The sequence below is a fragment of the Formica exsecta genome, unplaced genomic scaffold (assembly GCF_003651465.1).
Source record: "Formica exsecta isolate Colony F162 unplaced genomic scaffold, ASM365146v1 scaffold465, whole genome shotgun sequence".
Classification (NCBI taxonomy): Eukaryota; Metazoa; Arthropoda; class Insecta; order Hymenoptera; family Formicidae; genus Formica; species Formica exsecta.
Window position 1 is genome coordinate 1,148,699 of NW_021851887.1, and position 19,292 is coordinate 1,167,990.

The 19,292-nt window shown below is 33.8% G+C and overlaps 2 protein-coding genes across 8 annotated transcripts in view; one reads left to right on the top strand and one right to left on the bottom strand.

Annotated features, from left to right (window-relative positions):
• Positions 1 to 3,585, top strand: part of LOC115241050 (sorting nexin-6) — a 6,667-nt gene extending 3,082 nt beyond the window's left edge. For all 3 annotated transcript variants that reach the window (XM_029816569.1, XM_029816568.1, XM_029816570.1), the window contains 2 exons: positions 149 to 234; positions 336 to 3,585. In XM_029816569.1, coding sequence (XP_029672429.1) covers positions 149 to 234; positions 336 to 386 — 137 coding nt within the window. In that variant the 3' untranslated portion in view covers positions 387 to 3,585. The remainder of the gene's footprint in view (positions 1 to 148; positions 235 to 335) is intronic.
• A 4,187-nt stretch (positions 3,586 to 7,772) lies between these two features.
• LOC115241073 (hemicentin-1) overlaps positions 7,773 to 19,292 on the bottom strand; it is a 268,711-nt gene continuing 257,191 nt past the window's right edge. For all 5 annotated transcript variants that reach the window (XM_029816623.1, XM_029816624.1, XM_029816622.1 and 2 more), the window contains exon 7: positions 7,773 to 13,080. In XM_029816623.1, the coding sequence (XP_029672483.1) occupies positions 12,968 to 13,080 (113 nt within the window). In that variant the 3' untranslated portion in view covers positions 7,773 to 12,967. The remainder of the gene's footprint in view (positions 13,081 to 19,292) is intronic.

The following is a 19,292-nucleotide window of genomic DNA, read 5'->3' on the forward strand; positions in this document are numbered from 1 at the left end:
TAGGGAAATAGAATGAAAAGCAGGTGGCAATTTGTACATTACTTTCTATCATAAAAGTACATAGCTTTTTTTTACTTGAGTTACAAAATGATATTGATTATTCAAATTGTTTAAAGTATTATTATTAATACTTGCAATAACTTTTTAGAATTATTAGATTTCAAGACTAGGCGAGTAGCAGCATTTAAAAAGAATCTCATTGAATTAACAGAGCTGGAAATAAAACATGCTAAAGTGAGTGTAGATATCTTATTTTTTTAAGCTGTAATAATAATACGTTACGAAAATATTACAGACATATATCTCGAGAATGTATTTACGTTATATGTTCACAGTCGCACGCGGAATTGCTCAAGAAATGTTTATCCGTGCTCCGGGAAGAGTGATCTAGTTTTAGCATTGCCATGGATAAACCTACATGCATGCATTCTGTATGCAGATAACAGTTTATTTAAAATATGATAACGGTACTGTAAAATATTATATATATTTTTTGTTAACTAAATTTATTAGATCTATCTTACATGGGAAATAAAATATTGTATTAATAGCTGCAAAGTGACTGCGAAAAACGAATATTTACTATCTTTGAGCTGTAAAAAGCTATGCAAATGCTGCTATCAGCTTCTGCTTCATAGATATTAATTAAGCAATTTTATAAGAGTTTGGATAATACATGTGTTAAAAAAAATTACACGCATTTCCATTGTAAAAAATTAGATGTTATCGAGTCCCTTTGCAGCTTTGAATTAAGAGCCTGTTACACTTATAAAGGTTCTCTATATAAACAAATATATATATATAGAAAAGAGAGAGATATATATACATATATGTATAAATAAGAATATATCCATATGGAGCATGTTATTATTATAATACTTAAGTATAGGATAAATTTGTGAAGGAGGAATCATTAGTATAAAAGCTCAGGATGATTAAAGTTAATATAAACAATTAGATTTTCATAAATGAACTTTCCAGATTTTTACGATACACTAGTAATTATTCTGACAAATAATTATTCATAATTGCGTTCGTTCTAAGATTAGGAAGCAAAGCAATGCGACAATGATTAAAGGGACCTTGAAACAATTTATAATAAAGTGCAATTATACTTTTCATTGTAGCGTTGTAAAGCCATACTTATACTTTTATGTTCTTTTGTTACGCATTTCATCGCTATTTTCGTTTGTCGTGCAAATTACATTAAATACTTTATTACCACTCATCTTACATAAACTAGAAAAAAAAGAGAAGCATGCTTTATAATCATTCGAGTATACAATTCCGGTGAAATAGCTTTTTCATCAGAGATGAATAATTGCACACAAATATTTTCGTAAGTTTTTATTGAATCGAATCATTTTTCTTTTCTATAATACATGATTGCGGACATATACTGAGAAATTCATTAAGTTGCAAGTTTTATCGTTTAATTCTTTAAGAATTAATTCGAAATCCACCGTAATGTACCGTACATTATCGTCTTATCCTTAATATCAGTAGATCCTATGAATATCCTATGAGTGAGTGCAGATAAACGCGCTGCGATGCGGACAACGTCCTATCCCGTTTATCGTACGCCGGTCTTAATTAATTTGGTATTGTTACACCGTACAGTTAATATAATCTTAATAATAACAAACAGTAAAGACGACGCAATAGAAAATATTTTTTTTTTTTTTTTGGTACATAAAAGTCACGCTGCAAAACGTCTCGCTCTTTCAACATCATTTCTATTTGTTATTTCGTTTTTTATTCTCGCTTATATACTCTCAATCACTATTTTACAATATCAAATTCCGACAAGCCAGACATATATTTTTGAGAACAATAATTAATACACGCATTTCCAGTTTAATAGTATTGCTTTTATTACGTCTGTGTCACTTGTGTGAACAAAATTCGTGAAAATATGAGTTTATCTATGAATTTTTTTAGCACATTTTGATAACCAAGTTATGTGTGTGTGTTACAAATAATTAGTTGATGGTACTCTTGAGTAGTATATAAAAGACGTCCTAAAAAGATACGGTTAAAAAGACATGAGTGATTTTATTCTACTTACGAAAATAATTAATTAAATCCATTAATTACTCACAATATTTTCGGTAATATTTTTGTTTTCTGATATTAGGATTATGATATTCTCCAAAAAACTTAATTAAAAAATTAAAAAAGATAAAAATAAAATATTTCTATACGAAATGCACTTTTCTCGAGATACGCCATAAATATTTCACCTACATTCATCCGAAATTATCGATCAAAGTTTCTAACTAACGAATTATGTTTTGGAGTAAAATTCTAGGAATAATCTATACATACATAGGTGCTACACGTGTGCGAAGTATAATCCCCCGGGTCTGTTAACAATTGTAATTTCATTGTGTAGGTATGGAACAATGAATGCGGTCCATATTATATTTTAATTCGACTTTATTTCGCTCGTTAGCATTATCGTCGGACCATATTCCGGCATTGCGGAAGCGTTCATTTTGGAGAATTTATCGTTCTCACGCGGTACAAACGCGGTTGGTTATCGGGAATGCACGATCGTTGTTAATAACACGGCAGGTAATTATCGATTCTCATTGATCAACGAATAGGAGCATTCGCCGGTAGATTATGCTCGTCCGCCACGATGATGAATTTTTCACGAGCAATGGACGTTTAAACGCGAGTAGCTCTTTTATCTTACGATCGTTAAACTGATATCCTGCGCAAAATGAAAAATGTAGAGATTAAATTCGTATATCGCGTGAACATCTCACGAACAAAAGCATATCAGTGAATGTATTATAGTCCCGCGATTTTATTCCATTTATCAGAAGTATAAGCCCGCACTCAATTTCGTATATTTCAATTATTTTTATATTATACGTGTATTCTAAACAAATTATTTGATACAATTCGTAGAGAAAAAAAATATATTTGTTGCAATATTTATCACCAGAAAGAAAGATTGAAGTTACTTTTGAAGTTACAGAAATTTTCATGCAAAATATATAAATGGCTTTAGAGGGATGTTTTTGAACAACTTAATCTTTATCCTAAAAAGTGTTTTTTATGATTAAATAATTCTATTTAATATTAGAAGAGGATTTTTATTTAAAGTTTTAAAGGCGCGTCACTTCAAATTAGACGGCAAAACGCGTTAACATTATAATTATACTAATACTATAACGTTTAGTCATATGTCAAGAGATACGAACACTCGGATATCCGTTAAATGCCCTAGATATCGCTAGTGAACGCTTGGTTCAAGTCATTTTAAAGTTTTATTAGCTGTCACGGCACGGAAGCACGGTTCTATTAATATCCAAGTAACTGAGAACAAAATAGAGTCTTATAGAAAATACCTATTTGCACATTTATGCTGGTATTTATGCGGGTAAACAAGCCTGAGAGAGATACTCAACGTGTTATATTTCGAATCTCTCGATATACGTCTCACGTTATTTATCCTTTACTTTTCACGCGATCGTGTTAAGATTTACTCTCTCTAGATGTAATATTCAATTTCGTCCATTTGTGTTTAAATTTAATTTATATTTAAATATATGCGAAATATATGATCATAAATCTCTCTTCAATTTTTTTTTTCCAAACATGCGATGTAGGCACGCCATATACAAGTTCGCTATCAAAATTAATTAAAATTTTCGTGTGATTACCGTCACCGTCAATCTTAACTCTTATCGATCCTTAATCCGGAATGGTAATTTTTTAAATAAAACATAATATAGTCACCAAAACTAAGTTCGTCGGTCTTTTCCACTTAGAGTCAAATTTACATTACATAGCGCTATGTATATACATGGTCAACGATATATCAAGATTTTTTTATATTCACTGGAATCCGTAAATCGACAAAGTCGACCTACTTACTCTGCCGGTGGCGTAAAAGCCACAGTTAGATTTCGCGTTTAAACGTAAGCCGTGCGTACCGGCACCTAAAATATCGTACTCGATAAACGCTGCGCATTAATTTATTCCGAGACACTAGCGTGTGATTTCTCTTTGGTCGTCGCGAAAATACGATGATGAAGAATGCACAGACTCGAGACCAAGCGGGAGGAGGAGGGAGAGGTTGGTGGACGAGGGAAGCGTAGCAATATATATATCTACGCGGTTGTGCGGGAGATTTCGAGCAGATTTATGATAACGGTATGCATCTGGGTCGGCCAATCAGTCTTCCGCCCGCTGGGCTGCAATCCTGGGCTCTCGTTCGCACCTGTACTCTCGTTCGCGTTCGAATCTCGAATCGAATTCAAATCTGGTCAGTCTAATTGTCTACGATGTCTGGAAACTCGAAATAGATTAGCTTCGATTATCCCTTCGCCCGCCGTATGAATCTCAAATGAAATTCAATCGCCGAATCGTGATAAGAATTTCTTTGTTTCGTTCGAATTCGTTTCTGCTTTTGTTGGGATCGTTCGTTTTAAAATTATGCGATTGTTTTCAAATGCATTTTTTTCGCTTTTTCTTTGATTCTGTTAGAAACGTCAAGGGATGAAAACATTGTACAGGATCATTTCGTTCCGCGTCGATTAGAATACCTGCGTTATTGCCATAATCGTTGATGCGATGATTAATGACAGATTACAAACATATTATCGAAATCGCTGTTTTTGCATTATTGTAGCGCGTTACCATTCGCGCATTATTTGTACTTATCAAATCATGCATAAAATCGTTCGTAATACGAATGTTGTATCGATTGCAAATTTGTTACGATTGATATCAATAATTTATTAGATATTTGCGGCGAACGAGAGGCGCGTGCATTGCAAGATCGAATTAATAAACTTCGAGTAATTACGATCCTTTATGATGGGGAGTGTTAAAATTTCATGCGGAAACAATGTGATCGAGCGGCATGTCGTGAAATTACTAATGAAATTTCTCCTTGAATATATATATAATTTGCGTCCCGCGTTTTTTCCTATAAAACATCTTTAAGCTATCGGTCTCTCTTTTTCTTTTCTATTTTGTATAATATAAATACAATTCTTAAACGTTGTCTTATATAATATGTTAAAAATAATGTCATTAAATGTTAAATTAAAAATAACGTTGTACGGTATCGTTTACACGCGACCTGCTTTTACTCGAAACAAGCATGATATCTCTATCCGTAATAAACATCTACTCTCTTTTTTCTTTCTCTTCTCTTCGTATACTGTACGTTTTGATAATCCTTTAATTATAGGATTCACGAGGTGGCATGAAACAGACTTGCACGAATTTTAAAGAATCATCGCAGTTGAATTCGCATGCCGAATGTTGGATCGTGCGAATCAAAGTTGTCGAGTTAAATATAAAGTATAGTAGAGTTTTTGTGCAAAAATATAGAACGATATTCCAATCAAACATATTTGGAGCAGTATCAAAGAAAAAAAAAAAATGTAAGAATAATTAGATATCGATGGCATTATGCGGTTGCTGATAATACAAAAATTTTTATATCGAATTTTTTTTAGTTGCAAGTTTTATAAGACATTTTGATTATTATTTTTACATATGAAAGAATTTGAATTTATTTTTTAAATAAATATATATATATATGTATAAACAGGAAAAACCGAACATATAAACTATCCTGTATACCACGTAAAGAAAATTACTATTATTGATAATAAATAAGACATAAATATCTTATTATTTTTTGCATTCAGTTGTCAATTAAAAAAAACTTTGTAAAAATATAAAAATAAATAATATAGAGAGGATTTAATATCGACATTGGATAAAATTTCTGATTACCAGGTCGATTTCCGAGCTAGCTGGATAACCGGAAACGACTAAAGGAATAAGCTTTTCAAAAAGGAATTACGAACGCGAAAGAATGACAGTATCGGCATAAGAAACAAAAGACACGTACATGTAGCTTCCGGGAGTCTCGAGAGCATTCTCGATTTAATTCCGCGGGGATTTCCGTTTTCTATCGATATTTTTGCAAGGATCGCTACTCCGCCGATTGCGACGTCGGGACACGAGGGGGATAAAGAACGCGAGATGGATCCCGCCGTGCCGAAGGCGAAATGAACCCCCCCGTGTGTGACCCTTTCTTGGAGGCGTTTTTTTCCCCTCTCCCGGTTCCGCTCTCTTCCACTATCGAGTCACAGATAACGACGGATACATAATACACGGGTGACTGCACGCGATTTCACGAAATCCGCGGAAACCATCTTCACGCTTCGCTGATCAAACGTTACTTCGCGCAGTTTTTTTTTCTTTTTCTCGCTTCTTCTTTCTTTTCCGACCTGTCAGGACGATCCGGACAGTGCGCGACATACCCGTTGCAAAGGGAACTCATTAAAGGCCATTGTACGGAGAAAGCGAGGCAGTGCGTCCGATCGCTTCCAAGATTCGCGGATGGAAGCGTTGTGCAAGCGAGAAACGAATGTTGAATCGATGATAATTATTGCGTTCGTTGTATCTCCTTGTGTACCCATCTATGCGTCTGCCTGGTACGTTTCTATCGCAAAATTTCGTCGACCGTTTCGTTAGATAGATCGTAATCAACGCCCGAGCAGTTTTACCATGAAAAAATATCGCGTATCGGCGAAGATTCGTTAGAAAAATTTGTTTGAAAATATTGAAAGCTCACACTGCGGCGATTTATTTAAAAATTAAAAAAAAAATGTCTTTCATGCTTTGATAAGAGTTCTAAACTATAAAAAATACTAAGAATAATATTTTATAATAGTTCAAATATAATAATAGCAATAATTAATAATAGTTATTAATAATTATTATCGTTCTCATTAATGTTAATAAATAATATAAGCAGTAATAGAGAGAAACAAATTTTGTTGTGCATGTTTTGGATAAAAATATTTGCAAGTCAACGAGTTACCCCGAGAGAGATGATTACGCACGCGTGTTGTACTTGTATACGTGTGTGTGTATGTATGTATTTTATGATTTTATTTTATTAACGAATATACGAATATCGCAATTTGAAACACCAATCGATAACGGTATGTAACGTTGCGCTTGCGATAATAATTGATTTAATCCCGATGTAATCGTAAGCACGTACGAGCGACGACTTTTACGAGAACGAACGAGATTTCGAACAAACGCGCGGGCGCACGTCGGATTATTTCCATTGGATTACTCATTTTTAATTAAATTAATTGAGGAATCGGCGCGCTAATTCATGGAATTCACGTTAGTAGTCGCTTCAGCGTGACGTCCGTACGCTATTGCAGAATTCCGTGAGGTTGGTAAATATTCGAGGAGCGCCGCATTGTTCTCATTACGGCGTATCGCGCCCTGCTATTCCCCGATAACTTCATCAGCCGGTATTCGACATCGAAATATCCGTACTACAAGGTAGGAATTTCGCTTCGCGCGTAGATATAAATAAATACACGCGCGTGAACGTTATTGGCCATTAGTCACGGGACAGCTTGAATCTGTATCGAAAATACAAGCACCGTATAAGGAATACAGATAGCTGCATCTTTCTCGCTCTCTATCGTTTTTTGAAATTACAAAAGAGAATCTACTAAAAATTCCTATTTTATTATTTATAATCGTAATGAATAATTTATCGTTGAGAGGTCTGATCTTTTCTTTGTACAAAGAATTGACCGCAGGCATTTTTCTTCAGAGCGAAATTCTTGCGATTTTCTGCTGCGTTGAAGCTTGCTAAGAAAATTACATCGTTAAGAGATTATTTTTTAATTAGTTTTATACGTACCATATCTCTGAAAATTTTTAGTACAAAAAAGAAATACAATGTATGAATGCAAAAATATTTTAAGAGATAATTTAATTAAGATCGAAATGTATGTAAAAACACATTTTGTTTGCAATCAAATATTTTGAAATTAATGTTGACTATATACTTCGTCATATATTAATTAAAATATGAAATATTCTTACGATCGTAACTGGTAAGTAAAATAATCAATTGATATAGAAAGTCATACTAGAACAGATTTAAAATAAATAGCGTGCGAATGTAAAAATCTCTAAATGAATATAAAATCTATCATGTACATATTTTCTTCTCTTTCTCTCTTTTTCTTTTTCATACAATATACGGAAGCGATTTGGTTCTAGCAGAACGATCTAAGTAATACACGTAAAGGATCTATTAACTTATAGCAACGAAGAGATTGTAAGGGACGATTGGGAATTGTCGGAAAGGTCGTAAAATTTGTTGAATTCTGTAACCGCTTTGTAGACTGCTTGAATTTCAAATAACGTGAGCGATAAAGCTGTAACTGTAAATTTATCACGATTAGACGATCAAGAATTCCGTGCGTTATCAAAGGAAATCATTTGACAGCAATGGCTAATCTTTTGCAAAATCGTTTCGTAAAATTCCGAGTAGGATATCGCGTTCCATATATTTCGATTTCCCATATTAATAATGCATAATGAATAATGAATACAGATTAGCACTGTCTGTACGAAACATATTCCTCAACGTACGATATCATCTTTATAAATATCGCTAGAAAATCGCCGCGAGACTGAAATATCTAACAATATATTTTATTTTCGTAACATCGAATTAAATCTTTCGATATATGTTTATATAATGACGAATATATGTGATATTGGTCGAGCTTGAATTCCATGACATTCCAAATCTCTCGAAAAACAATTTTTTTTTTCTTTTCTATCCAGAATAACTTCATTAAAATTTTAGATTCAGTGGATGTATAGATAGAAATTCCACAAATTCTATGCACGATTTATACGAGTTTTCATGCACGCGGGTCTATATAATATGCTTTAATTTATGTCCAGAAGTATAGTTCTCGTTGAAATTATGATATTATGTGTTACATTTATTTGCTCGTATATTAAAAGCGTGTAAATTTTAAACAAATTTTTGAACGCGAATTCCTGAAATATTACGCTTTCCTATATTGTTGCTTTTTACCGTGGGAATTATAAAAGCCATTAGAGCATGAACCGTTACTTTGTAAAACTATTAGCCGCTTTCGACGTAACTGATTTAAGCAACTCGAGAAAAGCGATGAGTTTATCAAAAAATAAATAAAATACGCAATAAAGACAAGAACTCTGAGAAAAATCGAATTAGTAATTTCATGAATAATGATTATTGGAATGTTCATTTTTGGCAGATTTTTTTCACGATTTTCATAAATAAAGATAATTCAAATCTTAAAATTAATACGTACCTTTTCTAACTTCTGAATGCTAATTTAGTGTCAAATATCCATATCAAGAAGTCAATTAAACTTCAAGTGAATGTAATTATTCCGATGAATATCTCTATCAATACCAACAACAATAAATCTTTTTATTGTTGTATCTTTTATTGTTGTTTCTTCGCAACGCACTATCGCGTTGCGAAGAATAGAAATTTAGTTGCAAGATTTTTTAAATCGCATATTATATTTTTACTATAATAAATCGCTATGATATAGATTGCGTCACATAAAGACCGTGTTCAAGAATATAATATCGGTAACGCAACGTACGTGACTTTCGCAAAATAGATTGAATATCAAATCCATAAAGTTTTATTAAATGTGAGATTTCGTGTCTAAAATAAACTTTAAAGAATTCGGACTCGCGTTTCACATTTTAATTGCGCGCGTTATCCTACACCTCTCGTTTTCTCATTGGTTTACAACGAACCGTTCAGATTTCACCGTGGTTACATATACCTCAAGGATTAAACACGTGCGCATTATATACCCTTGGATAATTTTATCCATTTGCAAGCTTTCCTTGACATATTTCTCCTTTGCGCATGGAAAGGGCAAGACGTTTTCAGGAAACGCTTCTCGAGACATGTCGTCTGAATAACGCATATGTATAACGAAGATAACGCGGAGAAAGAATTCGATTCCTGACAAAAAATACCGTTTACCCTACTGTTTTCTACATTTTCTTTCGTATCTTTGCACGCGAATCTTGCCTTAAATTAGGATATACAGAAAGAACCGTTGAATATCGCCTTATTCGCTACGTGTATCCGATGTGTACAGTGTTTCAGGCGAGAAAAAACGATGCTACGTGATAGTTTCGTGGGCCCTCAAAAGAAACGCCGGGGGCCCCTTTAAATGACACGTTTCTGCCGCCGCTCGGTGAGCTTACGAGTCAAACCTGTCCAACTTGTAAGTTCTATTTAATGCTCAATGACGATACTTAACTTGTAATTAATTCGATAAACTTGACGATGGATACTTAGTTCGCTCTTAAAAGATTTTATAAAAACATGTAAATACGGATAAAATTGATCGCAGGTCTGATGTTTTTCACGAAAAATAATGTGAAGAACATATATGCATACAATAACACACACGCATACACACACATGTCTTAATTTTATATAATTAAGGTCATTTAAAAAAAATCCGAAAAAGTAAAAAAAGAGATTCATTGTAATAGTTCAATTGTGTCTCGAATTCTTTAATATTGCTATTTTGATGAATTTAGATATTTTGATATTTTTGCAAGTGGTCTCAATTGTTATCTTCATATAAGTCGATAATATAATAATAGATGAGTCAAGAAATAAAAGAGAAAAGAACGTGCACCGTAAAACTATATTCTTCCTTGAGATGTTTGCTTCAAGTAGTTCAGCTCAATGACAAGGGAGACGGTGTTACGCTCGTGTGCAACTTTAAGATCAGAGCTACACGTGGCTCGAAAGAACGGCCGTTGCGACATACATCACGATGTTGGTTGTTCAACATTCTGAAAAGTGGTATGTGTGTGTGTATGGATACCACTTGTTTAACTTTTCTTATGTAGGACGTTCTAAAATTCATGCGCACGTTTCGCGCAAGGACGCGAAATTGCAATCATATATAAAGTAATATTCAGCTTCAGCGGCGCACGTGGTGACGTTATTTTCATGGCACAGTGTGTGTGCGACTTTATATTCTTTACTTGTATTATCAAAGTAGAGAGAGAAGCATCTTTTTATCTCCTCTGTGTAATATAAGAAAATTTGCTTATTTTTTCATTATTAATAAAAATATAAAAATTGTAGTATGTGTGTGCAATCGATTAATGATTTCTGTCGTTACATAACAGGATTTTTTTAAAAGATATTAGTAACTAAAATAAAGATTTATAATATTAAGGACAGATATGTGATTTTACGTAGATACAAAGTAGTTATATATAATAGAATATACCTTGATATTGCTGGGGGTTTAAACTTGCGGCAATTGCTAACGTACTTAATACCACGTTGCAACCACGAGATGGTAGGGATCTTCTCTCTTCTCTCACTTTCTCGATGCTTTCCTGGATATAACGACGAGCAGATGATCCATCTAGTAGTATAAGCTGTAATAACGCAGCCGCGAGGTGCCTTAATGACGGTCTTTAATGACGTGCCGCGCTCGCTCTATCCGCATATTGCAATCCTATGCGCGCTTTGTTCGCGTTTGTTTCACGTGCAATAATCGCGTGTGACGCCGTGTCGTGCAATAAACGTGTTTCCGCGTTTGTGACACGCTGCGATCTCCGTCTTGCAACGCTATCATAATATTGTAAGAGGCGGACGACATCACCGAGCTAAACTCGCACGCTTGTAAAGCGAGCAATTTTTCGTAACAATTTTTACAGAAACGAGAAATACAAGATTGTAGCGCGAGCAGAGACCTATGCCTTGCATTTCGATCTAAATATGGGGATTTTGGTTTTGACTGCTATTTCCACATATATTTTTCCTCTTTTTATTTTTATTCGCAAATATGGTGTACCTCAAGAGAAATTCTCCAGACTTTGGAAATGTGTTATTTAAGCAGATTTAAGAAAAGATTGTATATATAACTGATTCGAAATATCTGTAAAGTGATTGTTTTAACCGTTAATTAAATATCATAACTATTCTTGTATTATTGCTATTAGGATCAACTTAATAATTTGCACAGAGCTGAAATAGATATTCTAGAATTAACTCGAGATACCAGATATTCGCCGCAAATAAATGTATCGAATTAAGTTGCTATTATATGTATATTAATTGAAATTCCTATTTAATCTGTATTATTTTTATCGTGATATAAAATCGAATTTAAAGGTCTATTTATACTACGATAATATTTCGGCTCCTTTTAATATTATATTACTTTATAATTAAAATTATGTCATTTACATTATTGCAAAATCTTATAATTCTTGATTTATCCAAAGAGGATCTTAATCATTTAAACAGCACATTTCCAAAATCTATCAAATTTCCTTAGTTAATGTAAACTATTCACGTTTGATATTATCCTGAAAAATGCAAGTACAAGAAATAAAATTGTAACTTGTAACGATAACAATTGTAAAGTAAAAATGTTATTTTTAAACGAAACAATGTTTACGCTTGCATCATTTTCACACACACATACATACATTAAAGATTTCTGATTTTGCGTCGCCTTATCACGATTTTTGAAAAATATGGTCTCACCTTGTTAACGCGATCGATCCGTTTGTACTAACCAAACGAGTTTTCCATCCGTCTGATCTGAATCTGAATCTGGTGAGAGTGAACGATTGGCAGTGTACCCGGAAGTTGGACAGGCCTGGCCTACGTAATCCGCGTCGTCGTGGCGTATTCGACCCGGCGAGTATTTACATAATTCGAGTCGCATGCGCGTCGCGCGTAATGACTTGGAACAGGCAATCGCGCAATCTTCCACGAAAATCTCGCATATCTAAGTAGTCCAGCCGGCGGCAACCTCGACTAAGGTAAATAAAGGATGTAAGAGGTACGAGCGAAGAAAGAGGGGGTAGAGGAGGAAGATGGAATGGAAGACGGGAAACTAGGCAGGAGAGGAGGAAGAAGACCCGCGGGGGGATGGATGGGGAAGAGCGAGAATAGGCGAGGGTGGGATACGGGAGGTGTGAAAAAGGAGGAGGGCGGGCGGACTCTGTATAGTCCCGGGAGTAATATCCTATCTATCACAAACGGAAGTAATGGTGTAATAGTTATGGACATTTCGAAGTGAAACGCTTATCGCGCTAAAACGACGCCCGCTACGATGAGTAACGCCGGCAACAGCACGCCCGCCCGATTCCTCTTCGCTGCCGACGTCTTGCGACGTTGTATCGCTGCCATCTTGTCACCTGAAAAGGCAAGAGAGACAGGTGGGTCCGTTAGTGAATAATGGCTGAAATCGATCGGCCGTTTCGTCGTGCCCCCGTTATCGAGGTAATCGACTACACATCGACACAAGGGGCCGCGACGACGGGACGCCCCCGTTGTGAAAACGGGTGGCGTGTCTCTTGTAAGTTAACTCGAGCGTAAGTTATTTCCGCCGTGGCGCACCGCGTGTTCGTCGTCGTCAATGCGAAGTTTAAGTTAAAGCCGAGAGAATACAAACGGGGACCGGGGGACGGCGAAGATCGCGCACACGCTCTCATGCCGCTTGCTATTTCGCCCGTTATTCAATAATTACATCTTCCGTCACGCGCGCACGAGAGAGCGATCGGAGAAGGCGACTTACACAGATTACGGCAGATTAAATCCGCATACGTAAACAGACGCGAATCCGTGGCACGTTTCACGCTAAACGGCCGGTTTGATTCGAATCCATTATTCATATTGAACAAAACACGTTGTACGTATGTTAGACGAGCAAAAGTCAAGATCAGACGGACCAATATAATTTAGGTTCACCGCCCGCGCGATGTGTATTGTTTGTTGAATACGATCAAGCTTCAATAACAGCATATAGATAATGCGGATTTCGAAATATTTCCATTTGTTTTTCCATTTAATTTGTTTTCATATTTTGTAATGTACATTTTTATTGATCGTTGCGATCAGCAATGTTGAATATACGAAAGAATTTAAAAAATGTCAACGATGTTACACACAGAGATGCTTTTTTATTATAAAAATAGAATGCAGCACCTTTCCGTGTAAAGGAGAGGGATTGCATTTTTTGTATAATGCTCGTTTTGCATTCAAGCCCCGATTTAAGCGGTGTCGAGTAACGACGGTTGCGGTTTTTACCCGATAAAGCCTTCTTTTTTTAGTGTAACGTAACACTGTTTGCGTTAAAGACCCGCCGTTGTAACGCGGATTCCTCCTTTCGTTCGGATTAGCGACCGTGGAAGATCCGAAATAAATTCCGGACGTAGATTTCCATTATAATTTCCAATTGAAATTGTGGACTCCCACGGACTCGCCCGGCGCGTTGCATACAAAATTATTTCCAGCGCTCTGACGCATCGTGCCGGCGTTGTATTCGGTGAAACTGCACAGAATGTGCTGTGGATTACTGAGCTAATTACTGTCGTAGTTACTCACACTGTGCGTCGTAGCTACCCCGCGGAATAATTAATGTTGATAATATATATACATATATTACGTATTATAAATCGCATTATACATATATACAGTATCCCGTGCACCTCGTAACTTGCGAATGTTAATTTGTCGTTACGGATTAAAGATATATAATCGCGTTAGTATTAATACGAAAAAATTATTTCCAATGATTGGGTTTTCTACTTTCGCCCTTATGTTCGTGTGATGTAAGAAATTGTCAACTTGAGTACGATTATACATTTAAAAGAGACGATCTATAATAATAATATTTTGTGACAAACACCATTTGTGTGTGTGTGTGTATACATCATAATTTTGATAATTTACTTTTTATAGAGCAAATTAGAAAATTAATTTTTCAATTTAGTTGAGAATTGATTTCTCAATTTAGAACTTCGAACAAAACACTGCATATAATTTGATTGGCTCAATTAAATCTACAATCTAATTTCTGAAGATAATGTTAAAGAATTAGTATGACTGAAATATCTATCTGTTTTTATTCAATTATCATTTCTTATTTAATTATGTCTATTCATTTCTTATTTAATTATGTCTTTTTTAGTGCATTAAAATATGTCTCTTTCAATAATTGAATAAATGAATGTCGATGTATATCGAATAGTATTTGCAAGAACACTTAATAAATATCAAACGAAGATGAGAGATGCGAAAATAAGAATCAGTTAATGATCGAAGACAAAGTGACGTAATATACATTGTTCCTCGCAAATCTCACTCTCTCTTTCTCTATCTCTGTTGATGGAGAAATATTTACATTATCAAAAGCCATTATTTTTTATATTAATATGTACATTAATATGTACATAGTTATAATTGAAAAATATGAGAAATGCAAAGAATCGATTATTACGATGTTATGCTATAGCAAATTTTTGCTCTACACCAATTTTTCCTATAACATTTTTTATTTAAAAATAATATGATGATTAAATCAATATTTCATCGTCAGTAAAATAAATTTCATTACCAGCGGGGTTAAGTCAGTGTATATTGAAGTAGGTTACAATATGTAAAACTACAAATTGTGGTTAAACTACAAAGTGTGCCACACTATACCGAACAAAACTTTTATTGATACACATCCAAGTTTTTTAGAGGTTTGTTTCAGAATTTAAAGTTTAAGCTAAACGGTTCAGTTGGGAAAATATGTTTTAATCTCATGTTGTATATTTAAAAGTCACAATAAATGAGAATTTTCCTTAAAATTTTCTCGAAAAAAAAAAATCAGTTTTAAATTACACAGAGAATTTATCATTAAGGATGGTATTCTGGTACCGTATTATACCGTATACGGTTTCTAGAAATCGTATTATATTACTTTAATTTTATAGGAGAATAAATCAGAACAGTGAAAATTCTATAATTTATAGTATATTCATTTTTTTACACATCACTGATAATCAATAAATATTATACTTTTTTTTTATAAAATATACTTTGGATATGTCGTAATATACATTGTTCCTCGCAAATCTCACTCTCTCTTTCTCTATCTCTGTTGATGGAGAAATATTTACATTATCAAAAGCCATTATTTTTTATATTAATATGTACATTAATATGTACATAGTTATAATTGAAAAATATGAGAAATGCAAAGAATCGATTATTACGATGTTATGCTATAGCAAATTTTTGCTCTACACCAATTTTTCCTATAACATTTTTTATTTAAAAATAATATGATGATTAAATCAATATTTCATCGTCAGTAAAATAAATTTCATTACCAGCGGGGTTAAGTCAGTGTATATTGAAGTAGGTTACAATATGTAAAACTACAAATTGTGGTTAAACTACAAAGTGTGCCACACTATACCGAACAAAACTTTTATTGATACACATCCAAGTTTTTTAGAGGTTTGTTTCAGAATTTAAAGTTTAAGCTAAACGGTTCAGTTGGGAAAATATGTTTTAATCTCATGTTGTATATTTAAAAGTCACAATAAATGAGAATTTTCCTTAAAATTTTCTCGAAAAAAAAAATCAGTTTTAAATTACACAGAGAATTTATCATTAAGGATGGTATTCTGGTACCGTATTATACCGTATACGGTTTCTAGAAATCGTATTATATTACTTTAATTTTATAGGAGAATAAATCAGAACAGTGAATAAAATATACTTTGGATATGTCCATTTTTCCTTTCTAACATACGAATTTCTCCGATTTGGCCATTTTCCTTGTGTCATTGATCCGGGGCACGAGATACGTGCACGCGTTACCCCATTATGCGATTTGCGTGCCTATTACAACGCGAGCACTAGTTTGCGGCTAATTAACAATGTTTGCGCCGGCTCGCACCTTTAGCCTGAAAGACCGTTATAATTTCTCTTTTCATGCGAAATAAAGGCATCCATTGTGGTACGCTTTCACCTATTCGCTTACAAGAGATACTTGATCTTTGCATTTCTTTCCGAAAATGTATTTCGTACCGTCATTATATCGAAACGCGTACCCGCGTTTATCACGACTATCGGTATCAAATGTCATGCAAAGCTGTATATGTGAAAAATCTCTCTCATATAACATATGTATAATATAAGAAAATACATCGTTTTTATAAATTACATATGAAATTAATATTTAACAGTGCATTTTCTTTAGATATGACAAGTTTATCTTTTTATAAGTCTTGTAATATGTAAAGCGAATATTGAGACAATATAATATACAGATGCAAAGATATTTTATTTACTATTTCGAGAAAAAAATGAAAAAAATATGAAGTGGAGCTATAACTGATAAAAATTTATGATTTGTGGAAAAGAATAAAATAAATTTTGTGTCGTTAGTTTAAATTTACATAAATTAAATACATAAATTATTTAATTTTGATTTGAAACCGCGATCGTGTAAGCTGTGCACATACATGGATAATGTTTGAAGTAAATGATGAAGTAAAATACATTCGAAAAGATAAAGAAATTAAATCATTTGAGCCGAAAGCGGCGTCATATTTCTTTTCTCGCGCGTCTGTCTCTAGTTTCGAATAAATTTATTCGAAGCTATTGATCGTGTATACTATCTTTTATTTTGTATTCTGAATGTACAGAGTTGGGGGACCACTTCCGCTGATTAAACTTCCGCGGTTAATTAACCACAGGCCGATATTTGCTCCGGTTTTGCGCCAATCCTGGAAAGACCGTGATGATGTTTCCTCTCAAATAGAACCATAGTGACCCGCCGTTAAACGGAGTTATTCCCCATACTCGTCAAACCGCAAATACGAGCTACTCGACTAGGGTGGTTAACGCCGTAAACATCGTTATGTTTCGCTTGCGGCCGACATGCCTTTTGTTCTTTTATATTTTCGCCGCATTCTGTCCTAACGAATTTATCTTGACGATAAGAAAAAAAAATTGTCATATCGCGATATTAACACGCCGTAATAGCAAAGTATGTTTGTCGCAGTTCTAAATAATTTTTGCTCTGGACGGGATTCGAAATCCCAGAAGATACAGAATTTTACGATTTCTTTTATACGCATTATTTCTTCTACGTAAAAGGAAAATATAGAAGCTGCTTCTTATTGCTAGTTAATACAGATAAAATATCGTAAACTCGGGAGAACTTTTCGAATATTTTTCTGAAGAAGATAAACCGATGGTTTTATTTATAATGCATCTAGTTGTTTTATAGATTATTTTTGTGTGTGTTAACTTTGCGGTTAAACTGACTTTGCGTTCTTGACTAACAATGATGGAGCCTGACTCATCTACCAGAGCCGATAGTATTGATTGCGGAAACTGAATAGCTCTCAGGTCTGAATAAGATTCTGCACAAACTTTGTCAATTAAATCGAAGTGCATTCAAACATTTACAGAATACGTGCATTGATTGCGAGGTCTAATGACTCCTGCTCATGTATTTATCTTTTAAATGCTTTTCAACTTATTCCAAGATATCTGCAAATGTAAGATTATGAAAAATATTTATATATACACTTAATTCTACACATACTTATTATCCAATTCATATATATAAAACTCTATAAGAATATGTTATATATATATAATAAATTATCGTATTATATCTCCTTTAATTCTAATTTCTACTAAGTATTACAAATTTCTAATTAATCGTATCAACAAATTGCGAGAGAATGATATACATATATATAATCGGACTGTATCAAAATAATTTTAAGTATTCACTGAGTCGTGTAGCGTGTTCATAAAAGTAACACGATGCTTCGGATGCATGATCCAGAATCTACGTGAGAATCGTGATTTGGGTCAGAGTGCATTTCAGCATTTACGGCCTACGTGCATCGGTTATAAAGACGCTCTCAAAACCTAATGACAAACAGCTGGTACAACCCAGGAGGATTTAATGCTCTGATCGCCTCGTAGCGAGAACCGTTTAATAAGAATTTTCCCATTGGCTCATAAATTTTCCATGATAAAACGAAACGGCTCTATCAACTAAAAGAATGAAGATGGATAAATATTATCTGTCTACGGATATTATTGTCTTTTTTTTTTTTTTACTTTATAAACAGGCTCTCGAGAAAAGATTTTATTTTGCATCTTGCGAGAAACCAGATTTATCTTCTCAATATATCGCGAATTTCGGTAATTCCTCGAAAATGTTTCTGAAAGAATTAATTGGTTTTTATTTTTAAGAAGAGATTTTTAGATAAGAAAAAGCACATTCGGGCATTGGCAGAGAGCGAACACACACCTATTGTTTTTAAAATTACTTTCATAAAAGCACAATCGAATATCGCGAAGTTAATTTAGTTACGGAATTGTTGTTACGGACGATGAAATCGTTTTAGACGCAGCAGTTTTTTTTTTCAAGTCTATTCTATATCGATATCAGTTTTTTATTATTTCTTTGTGTCATTAATAATATTGAGAATGTTCTCTTACGATACTGTACGTCTTTCTTTTCTCATAATATAACATTTTTTTTCTTTTCTTCTATATATTTTCAATTTCTTTTTATTTCAATCTTTCTTTATTCGTAACC